Source organism: Crocuta crocuta, unplaced genomic scaffold, assembly GCF_008692635.1.
Source record: "Crocuta crocuta isolate KB4526 unplaced genomic scaffold, BGI_CrCroc_1.0 scaffold125, whole genome shotgun sequence".
NCBI lineage: Eukaryota > Metazoa > Chordata > Mammalia > Carnivora > Hyaenidae > Crocuta > Crocuta crocuta.
Genome location: NW_027531143.1, coordinates 9,295,970 through 9,320,317, shown reverse-complemented (window position 1 = coordinate 9,320,317; position 24,348 = coordinate 9,295,970). Strand labels below are relative to the sequence as shown.

Sequence of the window (24,348 nt, the reverse complement as noted above, 5' to 3'; positions counted from 1 at the left end):
GAGATAAAAGCTATTCTGTTCCTAGGAAATAAATATAGATGCACATATACACATTTCATAAAATTGCAAGGAGTTTATGAATGTCCTACAGCCCTGATTGGAAAAAAGAAACTGGTAGTTGATAAAGTAATGTGAAATTATTTCATTTTCTCACTAGAGGGTACATGGAACTGCCGTTCTAGATTCTAAGGGGCTTGCTGACTTGGACATTGACAGGCCTTGTTTCTGCCCACTGTGCTTTGCTTCAGGAGGCATTCTGAAAGCTTGGCCAGTGCTAGACTTCCTTCCTTTCAAATTGATCCTTAGAGAGCAGTTCAAGTCCAAACCAAGTCCATGACAGAATGGTGGGGAGGCCTGGGAGAGACTCCAGGGTAGCAGTGGGAGGTAGGGCTTAGCCCAAGTGCAGAGCACATTCACTATTCACGTGCAGGTGGCCACCCTGGGCAAATGGCTTGTGCTATCCTAGAGTCAGTTCACACCACATACTCCACCTTGGACCCTAACCCTGTATTATCACTGAAGTGTTTCTGAATCCCCACTGCAGAGGCAGGGCTGCTCCTTAGCAGCATGAGAAAAGTAGAAGTATATTTAATTCAAATAAAAAGTGCTAAGCAACTTATTATCATAGTAGGTTTAGAAAATTTTCTTTTTATTTTAGAGAGAGAGAGGGAGCACGAGTGGGGCAGAGGAGGAGAGGGAGAGAGAGAGAGAGAGAGAGAGAGAGAGAGAGAGAATCTTAAAGCAGGCTCCATATGTAGCATGAAACCCTATTCGGGGCTTGATCTCACAACCCTGGGATCATGACCTGAGCTGAAATCGAGTTGGACACTCAACTGACTGAGCCACCCAGGTGTCCTAGAAACTTTTTTTCGTCTATTGGAAAGAAATTAAATCTTTGTATTTAGTGGTTTACTGATTCATCAGGTCTACCTTTGTTAGGAAATGATAAAGGAAAATCTCTCTGCCACAGTGACTGCCTCTACCTCCCTTAATCCCCGAGTCAGAAGGAAATGGGAAAGAATACTAGCTTGGGTGTTGTGGGACTTGGTTTTGAGGACTAGATCTGCCACTCAGTAGCTGGGAAACAAACTCTCTGATCTTCAGTTATCTCATCTATAAAACAGGAACAACTCATCTCACAGGGCTGTTGTGTTATTTCAGAGTGTTCACGAGAAAATACATTTTAAATGATAAGGCTTTTCGTAAGTATACATTTTTATTATTGTTCATTAATTTGGAAGCAGATAAATATTGCTTCCATTATAAAAATAAATGTTAGCTATCTACATGTGTTGTAAGTATTGGGTGAAAGAAAAACCCTAAATTTACACTTTGATGTCTAAGTGGTACTTTCCAATGTTTCTTTCATTAGAGCCTAAGTGTAGACATCAAATAAATGAAATGGTTCCAGGGAATAAATATAAAAGCTGCTGAGCTGGCTCAGGTGATCTTTCCTAAGAGTACAGGAACTACTCTCCAGGCCAGCCCACAGACTGAAGCAAAGTGTTCTGCAAAGTGCACTTTTGGACTATCTACAAAAACTAAAAAGTGTGGCCACGGATAAGCAATCAGAGCAGGAGAAGCTCATTTGGATCCTTTCCAATAGGCAAAATGAGAGGACTTCTCTGGTGTCCCTCTGAATAAACCTGAACTAAAATCTTTTAAAGGAACTTTTGTTTCATGAATGTCATACCAGACTGCCATGGGAGAGTGCTAATATGTTGCCAAACCTAAGATTCTTGAAAAGGAATGTCTGGTTGAAACACAAGAGAAAAGGAGTATGGTTTTATTAGTAGATCAAACACTTGGAGCTGCCAACATAGACTTCGAGGTAAATTCTCATTCTGAGGAAACTTCTCATTCTTTAGGGAAAGAACAACAGGGAAGATAAAACAACAAAAGACTTTTTTTTTTTTAAAAATAAAAAAGAGTCCAGGTGCTGCCCTTTCCTGGCCTGATTTTGTGCCGTCTGTGATGTATGATGATGAGGCTCTGAACTCGATATGCAAAATGAGTGCTTGAAGTCAGGTTTCGTTTTCTCTTACTTTGTTTTCCCAGAAGTAGGACAATCTCTGTTCAGATACCGCTTGGCTCTCTGGCCTGGTGGTCTTGTGAGCAAATCACACATTTGAACACACTGGCCCTGCCCTCTTAGCAACCCTGCTACTTGGCTAAAGAATAGTCTAGGGTTACCTCCTGGGTCACAAGTTCCAATTTCCAATTTTCTCCTTACAGCTGGGTCGAGGAGACTACCACTACATCTCACTCTTTGGATTTTCATTTGTTATTTTAATTCTCCTATCTTACTATTTCACTGAATAATACAGCTGTTGAATCTTAGAGGAATATGGGACTTGTCACACGGACATATAAGCCTGTTCTGTATGACCTCATTGAGTTACTGGTGTCACTGGACAACAAAAAGCCAAGACCTAGGTGTCTGGCTACTTTCTTCCACCCTTTTGCTCACCCCACAGCCACACTGAGGAACCTTAAGGAGACTCCTCCCAAGTTCACATTCTCTTTCCTTGTGCAGATGTGACCTGTAGCTACTCAGTATGTCAGTGATTCTCTGAGGACTTGAGACTCTCAAAAGTTTGGATGAGGGGCACCTGGGTGGCTCAATCGGTTAAGGATCCAACTTTGGCTCAGGTCATGATCTCATGGTTCACTGGTGTGAGCCCCTTGTCGGGCTCTGTGCTGTCAGCCTGCTTTGGATTCTGTCTCCCTCTCTCTCTGCGCTTCGCCCACTCAAACTTTGTCTCTCTCTCTCTTTCTCAAAAAGAAGTAAACGTTAAAAAAATTAAAAAGATTGGATGAGAAAAATAATGGAATTTAACACAAAGCTTAAGATTGATACCGCAGCATCATAGCACAGCACCTCTTGAGAACATGAAAAATGGCAAGACATTTCTTGTTACCTGCTCCATTGTCAAAAAGTTTCAGCACGACAGGATCTGCAGTCTCTGGCTCAATTGTAGCAGTTACAGTGGCATTAAGAATGGGATACATCCCCTTTCTCACATTTGCATAAATCATCACAGGATGGGGAAACTGGGTGCTGTCTTTTTCCACAAAGGCCTCCACAGTAACAGGGGCCATGGCTGCTTTGGAGGCGCGAGAGGTCACCGTCACTCGCAAGACTTGAAGAGAATGGTGGGTATTGTTCAGTGTGTAGGTCCAGAGCCCAGGCTGCAAAACAAAGCTTTTTTGTTTTGTCAAGTGTGAAGAAAAAAAAATTATCCCTCAATTTTAAAGCACAAGTCTAAGTTTCTAGGGGTTTTACTCCTTGTTTTGTTGATATTGCATTTTCTAAAGGAGTTACAAACAAACGTCCGGAAAAATGATATCAGTTAGGGGATAACAATTCACTATTTACATGAGCTTTTACAGCACAACCCACTTTTATTGTTAGGTAACTCGTCAGGGAATTTTACCATGAACTTATTTGTTGGGAGGACATATTTTGATTCACATTTTTAGAAGATAATAATGATGAGTGTCCAACTTATTTTACAAATATTAATTTGAGCCCCTTCACCCAAAAGAAATTTCAACATTTTTATTCTTTTTCTACAATTGACAAAATTATAGCAAATTAAATAAACAATTATGATTTATGTGAATACTTGAATTTAAAAAGCAATAGTACCCTTCCTTCCCTCTATGTCCCTCAACTCCCACCCCCATTATACAGAAGTCTCAAGCAACAAAACCCACATACACTATTAGACACCAAGAAAAAGAACACTGTATTTTAATAAGTCAGGATTCTACAATGTCTGTGTTGAGTAGTTTATAGAAATATTGCTAAATCCAATTCTCTATTGCCTGTCTAGGCTGCCTGGGGGAAACCTGGAAAAGAATGTCAGAAAGAAAAAAAGTTTAAACTACCATGTAGCAGAAATTTATTCTTTGGATAAGATTATACATAAATATTCTTTTTTTCTCATTCTTGCTGTTGCTCCTTATTAAACCCTGGACATAACAGGAGGAGTGCAAGAGAGTTTGAGGGAAAAGAGAGAAAGAAAGGGGTTAAGTTGTGACTCAGAATGGAAAGTTCATGTGCCACCACACCCTACCTAGCCTCCTTCACTGGAATTCATGTGCTTGGCCATTTTCCTCTGAGGTCATAATTCACAATAATTTTTTTTATTTGTAACCATAACATTAGTAATATACACTTAGCACAAATCTCTGTATCAAAAACTTCTCTTTGGGTGTAATATGTGTTTTGCTACAGGGCACCTGGCCCAGACTAAGAGGTTAGGCAAAGGCAGCAAAAAGTAGGTGAAGTGTTCTTGGCCCTTGTACAAAGGATGTGATGTAAAAAGAACGTGATGAGTTGGGAGAAAAGTAAGGAGGAGCAGAGCAGAGAGTGTTTGAGAGGAGGGTTAAGAGATAGGCTTGGACAACAGTCAGAACATAAATGGCCTAATATATAATGGTAACCACATGGATTTTATCCTGAGACCACCCATGAGTTTTGAACAGGAGACAAGGTTTGGTCAGATTTACGCTTTAGAAGAATCACTGGGGTAGAGGTGAAGCCCAGAGGCAGGGAAGCAGGTTACAACAGTGGTCTGGAAGCAGGAAGGCCCAACGGTGCTAAGGACTGCACACAGGCAGTGCAAGAGTGGTCCTGATTAATCTGCCGCCCTACTTGGAACCTTTAGTGGTTCCCTTTACCTTTAGGATTCAAACTCTTCTTGCCTTTCCTGGCTCACAGAGCCCTTGTGACATAGCTTCTGTTTCTGTGTTTAGCCTCATCACTTCCTCTCTCACCTTACATGCTGCTGGGTAGTTCATCTATATTGACCTACTTGTAGTCTTTTTTTTTTTTATTTTTTAAAAATATTTTTATTTATTTCTAGGAGGGAGAGAGAGAGACAGCGCAAGCAGGGGAGGGTCAGAGAGAGAGGGAGTCACAGACTGAAACTGGCTCCAGGCTCTGAGCTGGCAGTCAGCACAGAGCCCGACGCGGGGCTCGAACCCACGAACCGCGAGATCATGACCTAAGCAAAAGTCGGACGCTCAACCGACTAAGCCACCCAGGTGCCCCAACCTACTTGTAGTTCTATGAAAGTTATATTCTATTTTTTCTGAGGCTTTCTACGTGCTCTTTCCTCTGCCTAGAATGTCATTGACACCTCTGGCCTCTTTATCCCCCATATTTCCATTTTGATGTTTTTACTTCCAGAAGGCAGTCATCTTCCCCCAAAGCCTGTGCATCCCTCCTGTATGCTCTGAGTACCCTGTTCTTATTCCTGTCTTGGCATTTTATTGTAAAGCACCTAAAACAAGATCCTTCACACAGCAGATACTCAAAAATGTATGTATTGCATATATGCATATACATTCTAGCTAGAGTTTTTCCCCAAGCAGATAGATAACTATGTCTATGTGAATTTTGTAATGAAGAAAGTAAATGAAAAGAAATTATTTGTACTGCATACCCATTAATGTCCACTGTTGAAGAGAGAAGGCTTTGGTATCCATTATTTAAATATTTTTGTTTAAAAAAATTTTTTTAAATGTTTTTTATCTTTGAGAGAAACAGACAGACAGACAGACAGACAGACAGACAGACAGACAAAGAGCATGGGTTGGGAAGGGGCAGAAAGAGCAGGAGGTACAGAATCCTAAGCAGGCTCCAGGCTCTGAGCTGTCAGCACTGAGCCAGATGTGGGACTCAAACTCATTGACCATGAGATCAAACCTGAGCCAAACCTGAGTTCATGAACTCATAGACCTGAGCCAAAGTCCGATGCTAAATCTACTTAGACACCCAGGCGCCCCTCCATTATTTAAAGTTTTGAACATACCTTAGTTTTCTCTCTTAAATTTTTAACATTCACCAAACGCTTTTGTATAAATTTATGGAAACCAACTTGACAATAAACTATTTAAAATAAATAAATAAAGTAAAATTTTTATGTATTAAAATAGCATTTCTTTACATAATGCATTTAATTATGTGATTCATTTGAAAGTAATGTACTTGACTAAATGTTGTCGTTATGAACAAAGCTCACAGCATCTACCTCAGCAGTTCCTGGAATGTAGAGGCAAGCAGTCCGCAAAGCTGGATTAGTGATAAAATCACTTGTGTAGTATTTTCTTCCATTGGGGTCAACTAATGTAATTTTAGGGGGACCACTGGTCTGCCATGTCACCAGAAAGGTAGTGTCATTGCCCACGCTGTTATCCACAGTCACAGTGTTTTTCAATTGATGGTGAGGTTTAACATTTTCACCCATACTTTCAAGCTGTTCAAGAGAATTCAAATATATATGTGAAAGTTTCTAGTGCTAGGCATAAACATTTCATCTCTTTCTTTACTTCTAGGACAAAAATACATTGGCAAAAATAAAAATGCCTTAATTCTGACAAGTACTATATTTATATAAATCACTTTTCATAAAATACCTCACCAGCGCAAAATATTCCATATTATAGAAGTACAGAAGATATAAAATATTGCCATAGTGAATACAAATGTCTCTTTATTATTTTTTTATCAATTGATTTTAGTTGTTTCCAGACTGTCTGTTATCCAAATCAACATTAGCCTCAGATCAGCAATTAACAAGCTTTAAAAAAGTTTTTGTTTGTGAATGTGCTTCAGTGGCTTAATTTATATATTATCTCTCCAGATACTTTCATGTATTTTAATAAGAAATAAAACACTGAGTTTCAGGGAGCTTGGGTACATTAGAAGAACTATTTAGCCATCTGCAATGAGCTACGTGAACACGTGTGTGTGTGTGTGTGTGTGTTATGTGTGTGTGTGTGCGCGAGTGTGCACGCATACATGCACGCATGCAACACGTACTGAGTGCACACAGGTGATGGCACTGTGCTAAATGTTTTATATATATCACTTCACTTAATCCTTTTGAAACCTTCTGGGGTGAGTAGTGCTGTTATCCACATTTCAGAGATGACAAGACAGAGCCTTAGAGAAGTAATGAGTGTCCAGGGCTGCATGGCAAGGAGGTGAAACTGGAATAGAGCCCAGGCAGGCTGACACCAGAATTCCTACATTTAATCACTGTGTATCCACAACAGACACGGGTGGATAAATAACTTTGAACACTTTTATTTATTAAATATGCTAGATAATGCTCTGTAATATTGCTCAAACTCGGAAAGCATAAAAAATTTACTGGTGGATGACAGCAAAGACACTGTGGATTCTTTGTTCAAATCCATCTTATAAGTATTTGAAGACTGCTGACTCCTGGGGCACATTCTGTTCCCTGGGCCTGAGCTGCTGAAGGAAATGTAGCTGCTGTCCACACTAGTGGGCTAATGACATAACTGGGGAGAGGTGGCCACGTTTGGGAACATAGGCAAATTTGAACCATATGAATAATATTTTGGTAAAATTTTAAAAACTTCTTTAAACGTTTGCTTTTATTTCATAGCATTAAAGAAGAAATCACAGGGTAGGAAGATTATTCAGAAGAGCCAATGTAATCTAATTTATAATACATGTTCTCATTTATGATTCACCTTTTTTAACTTCTAATGATGAAATTGTGGTTATTGCCTTTGCTGTGTACATATAATCTTCATGTTAAATATTTTCTAAGAATAATTCAACTGACTTCATTGTTCACATCAAGTCATTAACTTGGCAGGTTAACTTACCATCTGTGAGGAAACAGCAGATGAAATTTTGTTCAAACCCTCAGTTATGTTCAAAATATCTTTAAAGTACTTAGAAAGAAAAAAAATTGGCCCTTTTAAATGGCTTGATTAGAGGAAGCCTTTGTGAGCAAAGTCAAGTTAATTGCAGTAGTCGAAGAGATATTTAAAATTTTTTAGAATTTAATGAAATGGTTGATACTTTTAACATGAGGAAGGAGCTTCAAAGGAGTTTTTAAAGAAGCAAAAAAAAAGTAAAATGGATTTTGATTGATGGAAAGTTATAGAACTAAAACTAAGACACAGTTTCTTCTTTGTCTTCTTGGTCTTACCTCACTTCCCATGCCCTCCCCCGTTGTGAGCCACTAGGAAGGAGCAGACTCTGCTTACAGACCTTAAAAAGCTGAGATAGCAGTTTCAGGAAATTACTACTAGGGCTGAGAAGAACAGGCATCAGGTAACAATGAATCCTGGCTCTGGTGACACCAAGAAGCTCATTTAAAAGCTTCTATGCAAGAATTGTTACATATTCAAATAAGGTTAATGAGGGAGTTAGCACAATTCATTTGTTTTCCTTGCTTCCTTCTCACTACCCCCCAGTCCCATCTGGAAGTGCAATATCGATGAAATTCTGACCTGAAAACGTTGTTGAAAAATGTCTCCGGTTCCAGAGGTGATTCTACTGAAAGCATCAATCATGCTATTGGAGTTTGATTTATCTGGAACAAAGAACTTTAAACCTCCTGAAATACAGGATTGGGATGATAACCATTAAAATGTATAAAATAAAACAAAAAATTATATGTGAGGTCTTTTCCAACAACCTTTCCTGTGTAACGGTGTTAGTTTTGGGGAAGGAAGAGCTGCACTTGGCTGACATTGCATGGTATCCTACCAGCCACATGGTGAGCAGCAGAAGTGAGTGGTTTTGTTTGTTCTGTTCAAGCTGTAACGTCAAGGTCTAAACCTCTGTCTAGTACGTGACAGAAACTCAATAAATATTGTTTGAATACTCTTGTATTGAGGGTGATTCCTAGACAGTCTGGGTTAAGTGCTATCCACAGTGCTATATATTTACATTTATACTTACATTCTGAAAACATTGTTCTCAAAAATAATTCAATAAAAACCTAACTTTTAATTTGTAAGTTAAACAAAACAAAAAAAACATATGGATCTTAAAAATATGGTATGTGTCCTTATCATGAAAGTTAGTGCATTTAATCTTAAATGTATTTTTAGCTCAGTGATTATACATGCTCAGATTGGTTTAACAAAGAAATTATAAAAATTATATTTTCATTGGATGTATATGATTGGCACCTTCTAAGGAAAATGTTTAAAGGCCAGCAAAATTTTGGCAGATTTTAGCAATGATTTTTGTGTTGTTTTCCTTAAGATAGATGTTTCTATTTGTTTTCCCAATTAAGCCACACATTCTATTGTCATAATGTGAACTTCATGGTTGGGAATATTCAAGTTAAAAGGCTTTGAATATTCAATTTAAAAGGAAATGTTCTAAAATAGAAGTATTTTCAAATATATTTACCTGTATGATGTGATAATTCCTCCAGGTTTTCGACCACAGATGAGCCCAAGGCAATGGAATGAATGGTTGAACCACTGCTGAGCACAGTAAGTAAGCAATTGCCAATATGCTCATCAACTCCACTGGTCACTAATATCATCACAGAGCCATAGGCTTTTCCATTCAGTTTTTCAACCACCTGAATACAGAGTATCAGTCATTTGGAAGGAAATGTAATTCAAATTGTCATTGAACAGAATTCACTCATTCCAAATTCCCATCAGTAAGGCATATGACTCTTTGAGGTCCTCTGTGACTTGCTGCACTCCAAGCCCATCCCCATCCCATCCTCAACTCACCTTATCACAGGACTTGTCACCCCACATGCCATTGCTCGTTTGCTTGTACAAAAGGGACTCTTCCTGTTTGAATCATCACAATATGCCCCTAGTTTAGAAGAGGGTTCATGATAGAGGATATGGGGCATGTACTTGTGTGTTATCTCTGCCTCTGACATCCAGTGAATTGACCAATAAGAGGCCTTAGAGAAGTGGTTCTCCACCTTGGCTACACATTAGAGGTAGATGGATCTAGAATGACTATAAGCAAAATCTAGGCATGCTGATTTTGACTGGAAAACCCAACAGTAAAAATGGCTACAGTTGGGACAGTCATGGAATGGACAAGGACAGTGTTAGAAGTTGTCCAGATGATGATGGAAGTTCCCCAGCCTTGGCCATTGTATTAATGTATTCATTCCTTCAACTGGCATTTATTGGATAGCTATTATGGCCAGGTACTTTGCTAGGCACATGGAGTTTAATGGTAAACAAGATATGGTTTTTGACCTTAAAAATAACCCATCATTACTTTCCTATAGGTGTTATGACCACACTGTAACAGATTGCCCCAAATCAGAAGGAACCTCAGATACAAAATGAAGGAAGGAAAGTGATGGTGATTTGGGCATTGGGTACCCTACTATACCTCAAATCCCTTCTTAAGCCCTGAGCAGATGCTTGTTTGTGCTTCTGCTGACACAGTTGTAGGCAGATGTGAAACCAACAGCTTTCGGTCATCATCACTGTTAATTTGGTGTAGTTGGGCTCTGATCTCCCCTTTGCTGTTGAAACTGACAATGCCCACAAAGGTATGAATTTCAACAATCTGCATCAAGTAAAATTCTGCTGCTTGTTGCAGTCGAAGGAGTCTGTCAGCCTATGCCCCAAAAAGGAAAAAAAGAAAAATAACAACATTTGGTTGGTAGACAAAAGTATGACTAAGCAACTTAGCAAATATCTTGCCAATCATTTAGCAATGTCACATTGTAATTTTTGAGTTGTATAGAGTGACGCCATGCTGGAATCTTGTTCAATTAATTGCAAGCTCAAAAATAAATGCTTTTCAAGGAGGGGAGAGTGGTTTAGAACCCTACCTCCACCAAGCTATTCATATTCACCACTCTCTAAGAACACATATTTCCACTATTTCTCTCCAAATCAGAATTCAAGGTCTATGAAACCAGTTAAAACTAGATTTGTAACTGTTTCTTTTAAAATCCAGTCTGGGTAAGAGGAAACATAATATTTTTCCTACTTATTAAAATAGGATTGTATGAGATATATACATGACAGTATAGTTATACCTGAGTGTTAACCAATTAAAAAGTAATATTAGTGACCAGGTTTGGGCAGGTGATGTTACTGATGTTCATTAGGATCTCTAGGCTGCGGGAGCAGCAAACTGAGCTTCAATGGCCACCCATCTCTCTTAATATCTGGACCTACATTTCACCTTGCTTTGGAGGCATCACCAATTTAATGTCCCACGGGTATCTCAAACTCTACCCACTTTGAGTTCATTGGCTCCCTTTCCAAATGGGAAATGATGCTTCTGAAGCAAGGTGAAATGGAGGTCCAGATATGAAAGGAGATGTCTAAGTTGGAGAAAGAGACCAGAGTCATCCCTGAATGGAGGTGGTCACTGAAGCTCAGCTTGCTGCCCCTGTAGCATCATTAGATTGTGAGCATTGTGAAGTTGAGACTATGTTCTGTCATCTCTGTATCCACCAAGCAAGCACAGTCTAGGCATCTAATGAAAGAATGGCTATGATGGTTCAAGGATAATATTGGCAAGAAAAGGGAGGGAAGTTTGCTTTGCTGTGAGTGTGCTCCTTTAGGCTTATTTCTCTTCTACTACCTTCACATCTTCTCTCAAGTACAACTATCCCTTTCACTCTATCTATTCTTGCTCAATAGAGGCAGCTAGCCAATATAAATTACCCTGAGACCTTAGTTTAGAAGATTATGGCCTTGTCAACTGTAGGTGGGCAAGATTACACAATTATGCAGATGTCGAATGTGTTAGTGGTGTCCCTCGTATTTCAGAGACAAACTGAAAGAGGCAATATTTCCAGAACTACTGACCCAGAGATTACAAGAGGAAAAACTCTTCATTAGGACAAGTTCTATAATTAAGTAATAACTGCGACTTTTGAACCAAAAGATTCATATTCATTTTTTCACTTCTTTCCCCTCAGCAAGTTTATGAAGTAGATGGTAGTGTGCTGGTAAATGTTTTTCAAAAACTGGCTTTCTTGCAAAAGAGAGAGAGACACCCTGATTTGTTGCAATTGACAACCTCTGTGGGCTAACTACTCCCACCATGGTTGATTTCAAGCTGTCAATGTGAAGTCATTAAAAGCAGAGTTGGGAAGAGATGTGTAGTAGTAGGCCCATACAGATACAATCGACCAGAAATAATCTCAAGAGCACAGACTGGGGATCAGCAGACATTTTCAGAAAGGGGCCAGAGGTTAAGTATTTCAGGCTTGGTCGGCCATATATTCTCTGTTGCAAGTACTCGATTCTGGTCTTTTAGCACTAAAGAAGCCATAGACAAGATGTAAATAAATCAGTGTTACTGTGTTCCAATAAAACTTTATTTATGGAGACTGAAATTTGAATTTCATGTAATTTTCACATGTCACAAAACATTACTCTCTTGATTTTTTTTTTGTAAACCATTTAAAATGTAAAATCCATTTATTGTTTATGGGCTATGCAAAAACAGTTAGTAGGCCAAATTTGGCCCATGAGCTGTTGTTTACTGACTCTGGGCATAGATAATAGTAAAAAATAGTAGGAGAATAATTAGGAAGTGATGCGTTTTAGCATTTATTATATTTTAACAATTTTATTTAATTATAAATCTACATAGTTTAATTTTTAAGAACGGCTGTATTTAACTACTGGCTTGCAAATTTCCTAAAAATTTAACTATTGACTTTAAGAAGACAGTATCAGCTGCTTCTGCCACCACACTAAAAGTAGCTATTATAATCCCTATTTTACAGGTGAGAAAACAGTTCAGGAAAGTTATTTTGCTCTTGATTATAGAGACAGTAAGTGAAAAAGCCAGGAATTAAACCACATGCGCCTGGTTCCAGAGCTTAAGCTTTTAACCACTGTCTGAGAGCTCTGAGGTTTCTAGAAGGCTCCTCAGTTACTGGATGACCGAGGTGTGGTTTTCCATCCACGGTGACATGGGAAACACACACACAAATGGATATGCACATTCTCTGTAAAGTCAGTCTCTTGCCTCAGCTATGGATGTGTACCAGTGAGTGAAATGTGGCCAAATAAGAGATTTTGTTACATGTCAGAAGTTTTAGAAAAGGGTCTTGGTTGGAAAAAGTTGCAATTAGTGGCAAAAAAATAAGAGCTATGGATAACCTGTGGATTTCCTTTATCCACTTTATTTTAATCCCTGGCCTACATTCTGAACTTGTTCCTCTTGTCCCCAAGAAAAGACAAAATGCATGAAGATTCCAAACCTTTGGCCTCCCCTCCTCTGGTCTTACCCTTTGGAGATCAAAAGAACTAAAAACTGATGGAAAAAAGTGGTGAATGGTTTACAGCCATTAATTACTACAGTGTTACCTCTGCCATCTTACTGGACACATCCAGCACTAAACAGACCACTTTGTCACCAGCCTGAATAAGGGAGAATACAGGAGGAGGTGGAGGCCCAGTCCCATTCACAGGAAAGCTGTGAGTGAAGTCAGAGGAGTCTGTGATTACATCCCACGCACTTCTGAGGCTGCACATTTGGTTCTGTAGGTTTGGAGCTTCTTGATTGTGGGTACGTGTGTTGCAGAATTCAACCACCTAGAAAAAGAACAAAGCCTATCAGAGAGTAAAGGGACTCTTCCCATATTAGACATACTTCTCATTCTCAAGCAACTAAAGGTAAGAGGAAAGGTGAACTGAAACATGAGAAATTAGAAGTGCTGGAGCAGCCTTTTATTACTTCAGGAATGACATTGAGTTTACAAATATACCTCGGCACCCTTTGTTTGAAACACTGGCACCTTCTGGTGCTTGCAATCAGTCTCTATTATCGTCTATTTGCACTTGGATAACAGAGAGCAGACCGTGTATATATATCTCAGTCTTAAGAAAACAAAAAAATCTCCTTTCTTTAGTATGATAGTGTGTTAAAGAAAACACACCAGAAGATATTATCTTGGTCAGCCTATTCCTTGAAATTGTACTTAATGACCCACCTGCACCTTTATTTATTGATCAGTCAACATAAATTGATCTAGTTCAAATATTGATGTCAGTAGCGATAGGATGAGGGACAAAAACCAACTTAAACTTACTTCCTGGTCCTTCTCCCCATTTTGAAATAGATATGATTGATTTATTAATACTGAACATATGTCACCCCATTTAAAGGTATGGTTCGCATTGCAAAGTACATGTTACTATCTGTTCCCAGTGACTATATTCTTGTCGAGTAGCTACTTTGTGCTAACAGAGCCATGGGAGCTAGAACTAGAAGAAACCCGATAGAGTTTCCAGTCTTACTCTAATTTCATAGAAGAGGAAGCTGAAGCTTCAGAAGGTTAATAATTGCTTAAAGAGATGTTTCTCAGTAGCATGGGGAGACAGGAATAGAACCCACTTTTTGCTGTTATAATTTCTTTGTTTTTAATTCCTTTCTGTTTATTTCATGACTCTAAAACTTCTATGATTGGATATTAATGATTGGGTCTTTCAAAGGTTTACAAAGATAATGTCTAGTCACAAACAGTGTGGATGAAATACATGGAATCAAGTTGGGTTCAGATATTCAGGCTATAAATTAAAAATATAACGGATCAGACAAGAAATATGAAAAATCACCTTAAAGTTACAGAAGGACTCCTAGCCTTGACTAAAACCAGACAGAAGAAGAAAAAGTTAGCTAAAGAAAAGAATATGCCAATCTACGGGACACTGGCCAGCTGTGGAAACAGAAAACTTCACAGGGGCCCGTGCCCGTGTGCTCCCAGCACCGTGGAGGGGAGACGACACACAGACATGAGTTTCAGGTCTTTGTGAAGATGGATGAATATATCCAGTCATGAAGGCTGATGCCATCAAACCTCTGTACCACCAATCTCTCTCTTTTCTGATTCCGTTCTCTCAGAGAGGTTTCTAGTGAGAATTTGGCTATTTCATGCTGCTTCCTCTAGAGAAAAAATGAATTGGATAGAGGACACAAGTATTGGATCCCCATGGCAGAGTACTATTTTTAAATAATAACTTAAACAATGGTGGTCTGGATTCATACACTAGTCTCCTGTCAGTGCATAATACTGACATGATAAGTTTCTGAACCTGTAAGACTAAGGGTTAGTTGACTTCTCTTGGTAGCACCTGGTTTTCCTTTTTAATTTCTTTTTTTTTTAGATGTTTATTTATTTATTTTGAGAGAGAGAGTGCACATGAGTGGAGGAGGGGCAAAGAGGGAGGAGTCCCTTTTAATTTCTATACTATGCAAAACAAGGCAAAGAGAATTAGGAAACAAAATAAAAGTGGTTTGCTACTTCATGTGAGAGAAATATAATTGCATGTTTTATTACTCTTACTCATACACCTTCCTGTGAAAGGGCCACCATATGAGCAGTTTATTTTGAGGTCTCCAGAGTTCCCTTATTAAATCACCTTCCCTAGAAAGCAAATAATCACTTTTCTAAAGGAATCTGTTTTTTGGCGATCATCTTTGAGGCCTCAGTGTTTTTGGTTTTCTCTGTGAAATAAAAACTAGATGAACCCTAAGGTCCTTAAAACGTAGTGAACTTTAATGTCTTTTTGTTTAAATACTTCAACCATTTCAGGCCATCTTGGGAAGAGATGAAATGCTGTAGGAGTTTTTCATTCCAAGGCCGTACTTACAGAAGATAAGCTTTGCATGAACATTATCGATGCAGTTGCATTTTGGGTGCTATTGTATATAAACATACATCCTTCTTTAAAAAGTTTACTAATAATACAGTTTTCCTGGGGGCAAGGGCCTTTTTCACACACAAAAATGCCTGTGATGTCTGATGAACACCTAAAAATAGAAAGAGAAAATGGTCTATTTTAGAAATACCTCTGTTTCTTCTTCATTGGTTCATATGATAATTTGTTGCAAGGCTTGTAGCTGGCAATAAGCTACACATAAAACATTTAGAAACTCCTCTGTTAAGGAAGTTCATTAACTTAGAAATATATTACATTTTATTTTAAAGCTTTGGATCTGCATAAGAAATTCTGTATTGGCAAAGGCTTTAACCAACTAAACAGGGTCAAAGGAAAAGATACCAGAAAATCAATGTGAACTTTTGGAGACCCACAATACAGCAAGAGCGATAGTTCCTGAATCATAGCATTTTTGAGCTCATTGCCATTGGACATCAGAGTAGAGGAGAGTGAAAATGGAACGATGATATTTAAAAGGATTCATTCCTAAATGAGCAATCTCAAATTCTACCAAAGGGAGTAAAAAACAATACAAACTTCTTGAGAGAAATATCTTCCAATTGATGATCAATTGATAATTGGTCAATATCTCTCAAAATTATAGCAGAGGGTACATTTTGACCCAGTAATTCTTGAAAGCTACTCAATAGATATATAGATCTGCCTGCATACATGAGAAATGATATATATACATAACATTATGACCTGCAGTACTGTTGGTAATAACAAAAATTTGGGAGCAACCCACTTGTCCAGCAATAGGAGACTGGTTGAAAAAATATAGTACTTCCATACAACAGAACACTAAGCACTTATTTTTAAGAAAAAAAATGAAGAGGAATATATATTCATATTTACTTAGATTTGTTTAAAGAAATAAACCAGAAACTAATAAAAATGGTTACTGGAGGGGACGAGAGGGAACAGGGTAAAGACAATGGTGGTAACAAGATATCTTAGAGCGTAACTTTTTATATTGTTTTCATATCAGAACCACATAAATATTTACCAACTTTTAAAAAATGAAATAAAATTTAAAAATTAAAAATAAAAGGATCACTTTCTTGTCAGGTTTTAGCTGCCATTATCAGCTTCATTTTAGAGTCAAAAAAATAAACAATGAACATTAAACATGCAAAAAAGTACCAACCTTGTTACTTTAATTTGATTTTGCCCATTTATATAGAAAGGTTTCTCACTGTTGTATTCATCAAACACACCCCAACGGAGATGGGCCCATTCGTGGACAAACACTCTACCTGTGGAAGAGAGAGCTTTTTGTTTTGGGTTCCTAAAATCTCAGCAGTGGCTTTGCTAACTAGTGAACACGTAACATCACTTTACCATATATATTTACTATGAAAGGTTGAAGTGTAATTGCCTCCCACTTTTCTCTTCCTCACCTATTTCCATCTCCGATTTTACCCCTATCATAAAAGGGGCAGTCTGAAATTATGCTTAATCGTGTAGAGGCAAACCAGTGATTTACTTGGTGCACATCTATTTGAAATTTGTGATGAGTCCCACATTCTCTCATTTCCCCAGTGAAGCTGCCTAACACACTTCTATTTAGCTTTATACAGGCCTACATTTTCAGGATTTACGGGAAAGGGAAAGAAGCATATCTAATACAGTGGATTGAATGTTTCTGTCCCCCTAAAATTCATATGTTGAAATCCTACTGCTTCATGTGATGGTATTAGAAAGTGGGGCCTTTGGAAGGTGATTCGGTTGCCAGGGTGGAGCCATCATGAATGGGATTAGTGCCCTTTTAAAAGAGACCCCAGAGAGCTCCCTCCTCTTCTCACCATGTAAGGACACAGAGAGGAGACAGTTGTCTATGTACCAGGACGTGGGTACCAGACACCAAATCTGCCAGGGCCTCAATACTGAACTTCCCATTCTCCAGAACTGTGAGATATAAGTTTCTGTTGTGTAGAAGGCCCTCAGTCTGTGGTATTCTGTTATAGCAGCCCAAACAGACTAAGATACCAAACAAGCAAATAAAGATTTCCCATTCATTAGTCTGGGTTATCCAAGCATGCCTATTTTTTTCTTGTAAGTAATCATCTAGAGCAATGATTGAAACTCTGGGGCCAGGGAGGGACGAAGGAGTGAAAAAGATCATAAACCTCCTCTCCAGCTTGGATGGCCCTTTCTCTTGTATTTGATCTAGGATTCTCCATGTTTATATTTGTCTCCAGCTCTTGGCTCAGGGAAACCTCCATCAAATTCTTTATATCTTTATCTCCACTTATCTAAATTTTGCATTTCCTTCAGTGTTCCAGTCAAAACCACTCCCCAGTAGAAGCTTTCCAGATTAACTCCCCTCCCAAAGTCCACTTTTCTTTTATTCAGAATTCTGTTAAGTTCTGGGAACCCAGGAAGTGTTTACAGAGTTGACTGAAGCTGCAGCATATTGTGCAATTTCTGGACCGTGGGACAAAGGAAGGGAGGGGAACCATCTAAGCTAGTCTCTGCCTAGTCATGGAATTTAGAAGTCCTGGTGAAGTCATCAGCTATTTGTGCAGAGATTATCAGCACCTCATAGTTACTGGGGAAAGGACATTTTTATAAAGTGTTTTATAAAGTATATTTTATACAGTGTATCACTCTGGCTCTTGTTAGCTATACAGAGGATAATGAAATCTATGTAGATTTAAATGGGGGTAAGAGTGAAAACATAATTTGAAGGGCACTGCGGTATGTTAAAATCAAAAACAAAAAATTAAGGGGATAGTTAGCCCTTGACTTGCTGATCTGTTCACTGTGCAGTTTCTCCCTCAGATCTCAACCACTAAATGGCAGTCTCCAAGCCTATGGCCCTGACTTCTCTCCCAAACATCAGCCATCTACACTCACCAGAGGTTGAGCCTATCAGGACAGTCCATTGCTCCCCACAATCAACTTCCTTGGATCCAGAGTTGTGGATTTCCCCATTAAACACGTCCCTTCTACTTCTGCCATAAACCTGGTGTGTTTCTTAATCCTGCTATACACCGCCCCCCACCCCCAACCCTGGTCTTTCACTCTGTAGCAGTCAGACCTCTATTTTTCTTTTTTCCCTCTGGAATAGCTCCCATCACTTAGAGTTGTTAGGATTAAATAATAAAACATTTGAAAAGCAAACAGCACAGCACTCAGCACATAGAAAATTCTCATTGTTCTTTTTAAAAAATTTTTCATTTAAATCCGAGTTAGTTAATATATAGTGTAATAATGGTTTCTGGAGTAGAATTTAGTGATTCATCATTTACATATAACACCCAGTTCTCATCCCAATAAGTGCCTTCCTTAATGCATATGCACATATAGGCCACCCACCCCCACACACACAACACCCCTCCAGTAACCCTCAGTTTGTTCTCTGTATTTAAGAGTCTCTTATGGTTTGCCTCCCTCTCTTTTTTTTATGTTATTTTTCCTTCCCTTCCCCTATGTTCATCTGTTGTGTTTCTTAAATTCCACACGAGTGAAATAATATGATATTTATCTTTCTCTGACTTGTTTTGCTTAGCATAATACACATTCTAATTCCATCCACGTTGTTGCAGATGGCAAGATTGCAATCTTTTTGATTGCCAAGTAACATTCCATTATATATATTTATCATTCTCAATATTCTTTCCTGTCCTCCTCTCACTGCCCCCATTCTTTTCAAGTCTCATTGCTTCATGCCTGGATTTCTAGTTATTCTCCTGATATTTGCTTTCCCTCTCACTGATTTGAGGGAGCCACATTATCCATACAGCAGGTTCATCTTATACAAACACTTTTTTTAGTAATTTCGCTCCTGTGCTCTTAAAACTTCAGCAGTGACTCGCTAATTTGGGCATTTGAGGCTCCTCATCACCTATCCCCACATGCATTTCAGCATTTTCTTCTACTACTTCACTACCCACAGTTTCTGCACCATCAGTGCGACTACCGCTCCCATCTCTCAAATATGCTCTGGATTCTTCTGCTGCCACTGTTTTATTCATACTCTTTGCACTTTTCTCTCCCATCTTTCTATTTATCAACATGTTATGAACCTTGAAGACCCTCTCCACTGAGGCCTTTCCTGAGCACCCTTAGTGTAAAATATTCTCTCCTTTCACTAAATTCTCATAGCCCTCACTGTCTGGGCCACGAATCTGTGTCCAAGTTTTTCTGGCTCACCTTGTCTCTTGTCTTTTCATGGGCACATAGCCTATCTCCCCATCCAAATGGTAAGTCCTTAGCAGGTTTCAGGCTCTCTGAGTTGCTTTTCAGTGTCAAGCACAAAATACTGTAAACAGTACTGCCCAATGCCTGTTTATGGATTGGTCACACTTACCTCGTGGTCCATAGCCAGCTGTTAAGTCATCATTTAGTAGAAAGTTAGATGTGAATTGAATGTATTTTCCCTCTTTTCCACACCCTCTGTATTGTAGAGTATATGGGTCATCTCCATGTGCCCCATACCAGTCAGTTACTATGACATTTGCCTAAATTAAAAGAAATGCTTTATAATACTCTGTATCCTAACAGTGATGTTGGTGACATAAACATATACATTTGTTAAAAACACTTTGAACTGTACTCCTAATACCTGTGCATTTTACTTTTTGAATTATATTCCAATTTAAAAACAGATTTAGAAAATGGTATGTCTTATAGATGAAGTTTAAAATGCATGCACAACTAAATGTCAATAAAATTACTTGGCACTTTTAAAAACATCTATATTTTCAAAGCCTAGCACATTTCCATGGAGTTTTATTATTTCCTTTTGACCTTCCCATTTTCCAGATTAAAATTTTCTTATTTATTTATTTATTTATTTATTATTATTTTTTTGATGTTTATTTATTATTGAGACAGAGAGAAACAGAGCATGAATGGGGGACGGGCAGAGAGAGAGGGAGACACAGAATCTGAAGCAGGCTCCAGGCTCTGAGCTAGCTGTCAGCACATATTCCGACGGGGGGCTCGAACCCACGAACCATGAGATCATGACCTGAGCCAAAGTCGGACGTTTAACCGACTGAGCCACCCAGGGGACCCTCTCCAGATTAAAATTTTCTTAAAAGTCAACACTGTAAAATTCTGACATAAAACACTATAAAATGTAATAAAAAGTTGCACAAATGTTAAAAGCAACAAATGTCATTCAGAATTGTACTGTAAAGTGTTATAGCCTTTTGTGAACAGCTTTCTGTGAGTTATGTCATCAGCAGGAGACAATAAGACGCGGGTTTTTTTTAAGCCTTTCCTTTTCATTCCCATTATCATTAGATCAGCAAAATAGTCACTGTAATGAGGTTGTATTTCATCTTGTACCCTGACCCTTTCCATTATTATTGCTAAAACACAGTAGTTTAAGTCCAAAACTAAAGTGAATGTCTATTCAAATAACCACCTAGAGAATATAATTTTATAGACAACATTGTTTCTTTTATTTTTAGGAAGAAATATAACATGTTGTCTCAAGACTTATCCTTAGAGGTATGTGGTTAGCTTTTTTAAAGCTGATTTTAGAGATGTAGATCTAATATGATCCTATAAATATATATCACATTATCACTATATGTACCATATGTATAATGTTTTATGTGTGTGTGCATGCATAACACTCGGTAGAAGGTAATATTTTCATTTTTATTTTGCATTACTTCTACAGTGTTTGAGTTTTTTGCAATGAGCATGAATTATTTTGATAATAATTAACATTTATTTTTAGGAAGATAAGAATTAAAGCCAGGGCCTTTGTAAGGCAGCACCTGCAAAAAGGGCTACAGATGTCATGCCATTATGCCCTTGGATATTTTTCATAAGGACAAAACCTCATTCCTATGTCTTGAAATTTTTCCTGAAGCTAAAAGGAAGGGGTGCTCTGCTGGGGATGGAATACTCAGAGGTTGTGTGTGGGGGTCCATTCTACTAGAGGCCATAGTAATAAGTTCTTACCTACTTTTTTCTAACCCTCCCTCCCCTCCCCTGCTTCCTATCTGCATTACACTGTGGATTCACAGGGACAGGCACTACTATGCTTGTCCTTGTGTCCTCTGTAGGGAGTAGCATGGCCCTGTATATAATAATCATTCACTGTTTGCTTAATTGACATTATGAGGCTAAAGGAATTGGTATCCAATAGACATATGAACAGCATTCAATGATTATCCTTTCCTTTAATATTTCGGTCCAGTAATATTCTTTATTTCTTTATTTTAATTTATTTTTAATTCTTTATTTCTCACACCTCCATTAGGATCAGGAGTATGACCTGGTTTTGATGTTAGTTGTCTCCAATGCTTCTTTGTTTCATGGAAGGTCAAATTGATTAATGCCATCTGTATAGATAGCTGGAGACAGCATAGGTTGGTGCAGAGAGCATGGGTTTGGGAAGCCAATAGACGTGGATCGAAATCGTGCCTTTTTAATTTACTGTTTGACTTGGGATAAGATCCTTCCCTTATTGAGCCTCTGTTTCCTAACTTGTGATAATAATTTGGGATAGCAACTAATTTTGGGTGTGTGAGAACCAAACAATACATGCAGCATGCCTGGTGCTTAGTTGAAGCTTAAAAATCACTAGCTTTCTTTCCAATTTATCCCAGTTCCTCTCTTTCTCCTAGCTCCATGGCCAAGCAAATTGTCAAAAGCTTTCATCTAGCCATTAATTGAGTATCTGAAGAGCCTCTTTAACTTCTTCAGGACACCAACATGCTATCTAGATTGCTAGTCAATTACTGAGTGACTTCAGAGGAGAGCTGAGCATTAAAATAATCTTAGGAAATTTCATGCCAAATAACACAAATGAGAAAAAGGAGAAGCTAGACCACATGTCCCAGCCCTTCTGTCTGAGCTGTGGTTGCAGATCTGGAATCCACTCCATTGTTGAAGACCTGAGCTAAGTGCTCACTGTCTGTGTTCTTGCCCCTTTCTGGTGGCTGCCAGGGTTGCTCTTGACAGTAACTTCAGTCATTTGCCAAATGTATTTAACATTTATTCAGAGAATGCAGACATCATCATGGATGCCTGACTCTGATTGACAGCTTGTGAAAGTCCTTTGAAGGTTAAATTCTTTTTGGTTGGCAAAGAAAAGGTAGCCACTCCTCTCCCCCTACCCCTTCTGCCTTCCTCCTTATTACCATACTCCTTTACTCCTCAAAAAGTGTCCTGGACTTGGGCTCATGTGAAATTCTGCTAATTTACACTCAGGCAGGAGAAGTCAGTCATATTTTTATGGCTTATGTTTCTGTCTGGACATGCATGTCTACTGCCCCTGACAGGATGGGAAAAGAAGGTAATCATAATTGGAACTGTTTCCTGCACAGTTCAGAGTCAGGAGGATAAAACCCACTTTTGGTCCTTAAGCAGAAATTTCAGAAAGGACCCTGTAAGTTACAAAGTAGAGACCTTCTGAGAAGCTACTTGGGCAATGGCATTTTGCTTATTTATTGTTCCATAATTTGCACTTGTTTATTATATTTCCATGTATCTTGTGAATAACAATCTTCCTAATAATATTATTTGTATATTAACATTAGTTATTTGTTTTTGCTTAAGCTCTCACTTTAAAAATTTGAACACCATGTATATTAGTTGTTTTTTTTTTTTTTGCGAGTTAAGCTTATTTAAGAAAACCCTGAATTCTTACCTTTTCATATAATTCTTGTTTTACTTTGCTGTAATTATTAGATTTCCATGTGGCAGGTATTAAAATCTTTATATTTCTGAAAAACACTCTTCTCTTGGTAGCATTGAATAGATAAAAAGAAGCTTCAGTTATCATTTCCTATAACCAAAGAAAAGAAAAGCTTATCTCGGCTCATGTCAATCTTTTATGTTTTGGTTTCCTGATTATACTTAAGTAAGTAGCAGTGAAGGATAGTGAAAAGATTTTAAAGGAGCCCATTTCTTTTAGAGACAGCCTTTAGACTTTGGGAAAACCTTCAGAGCAAAATAAATAAATCTCAAATAGTTAACTGGAAGAGATTTTTAGGACACTAATAGTGAGTCTGGGCTTGCCTATATAATTTTCCCCAGTTTTGTGAAAGGCTTTTAAGCTTCTACCAGACAAATCCCTTTCATGTCACTCCTGTGAGCATGTTCAAGACCACACCTTATGATGATACCAATTTCTCTTAAGCAATACCAATGGAAGCTCTTAAGTAATGGAGTTATGACCCTTCTGCACCACATTAAGGTGAACATAGTCAATTACTTTAGAGAACATTCAGGTGAAAAGATTTTGCTCTCAAATTCCCTTTCTGTCAGAGAATTCTGTCTCAGGATGAAATCTGACTATTTGATTTTAATATAAGCACAATCATGCTTATTCATCGGTGAAACATCTGGTCTTTGTTACCACAATGGGTTATTTTTTAAACTGCTATCCCAAACGTAGTTGTGTTAGGACAACAAAAAAGCTAAAATTAGTAGTAATTAACAAGAACAAATCAAAAACGGCGAGATCAACACTGAGCCGAGACTGTACAGAATTAGATGAACAAACTGGTTTGGCCATAATTATAATTTTGGGTACTTAAAAGATATGCTGGTCTCTTTACTACTCAAATACAAATCAGGGAAGGTTGTTGGCTTTTTAAACAAGGCTATAGTCCTGTTCTAAGAGGATAATTAGAACACGCTTGCCACTCACCTTAATGTTTGGGATGAGGTTCTGATCCTCGGATACCTGAGGATTGATTGCAACGAGTAATCCATCATACCCATTGTCTTGAAGCTGTACTCCGGCTCCTGGGAATAAGAGCTCTGGAATTAGGGCCACCAGGAGAGTCACAAACTTCAGGCTGCAAACAGGACCCACATTGTCCCGATGCGTCATGTTGGAGAGAAGTGTCCAGTTTACTTACACGAGTCCTCCTGGGTTCATTGCACCAG

General features: G+C 38.4%; 1 protein-coding gene across 1 annotated transcript in view; it reads right to left on the bottom strand.

The window, feature by feature from the left end:
* Positions 1-24,348, bottom strand: part of CLCA2 (chloride channel accessory 2) — a 36,794-nt gene extending 12,446 nt beyond the window's left edge. Inside the window, exons 1-11 of the mRNA XM_077771034.1 lie at positions 24,107-24,348; positions 23,102-23,239; positions 19,796-19,946; positions 16,628-16,736; positions 15,409-15,568; positions 13,123-13,350; positions 10,169-10,399; positions 9,203-9,380; positions 8,290-8,396; positions 6,045-6,269; positions 2,922-3,192 (exon numbers count right to left, since the gene is read on the bottom strand). Of these exons, the coding sequence (XP_077627160.1) occupies positions 2,922-3,192; positions 6,045-6,269; positions 8,290-8,396; positions 9,203-9,380; positions 10,169-10,399; positions 13,123-13,350; positions 15,409-15,568; positions 16,628-16,736; positions 19,796-19,946; positions 23,102-23,239; positions 24,107-24,292 (1,984 nt within the window). The 5' untranslated portion in view covers positions 24,293-24,348. The remainder of the gene's footprint in view (positions 1-2,921; positions 3,193-6,044; positions 6,270-8,289; positions 8,397-9,202; positions 9,381-10,168; positions 10,400-13,122; positions 13,351-15,408; positions 15,569-16,627; positions 16,737-19,795; positions 19,947-23,101; positions 23,240-24,106) is intronic.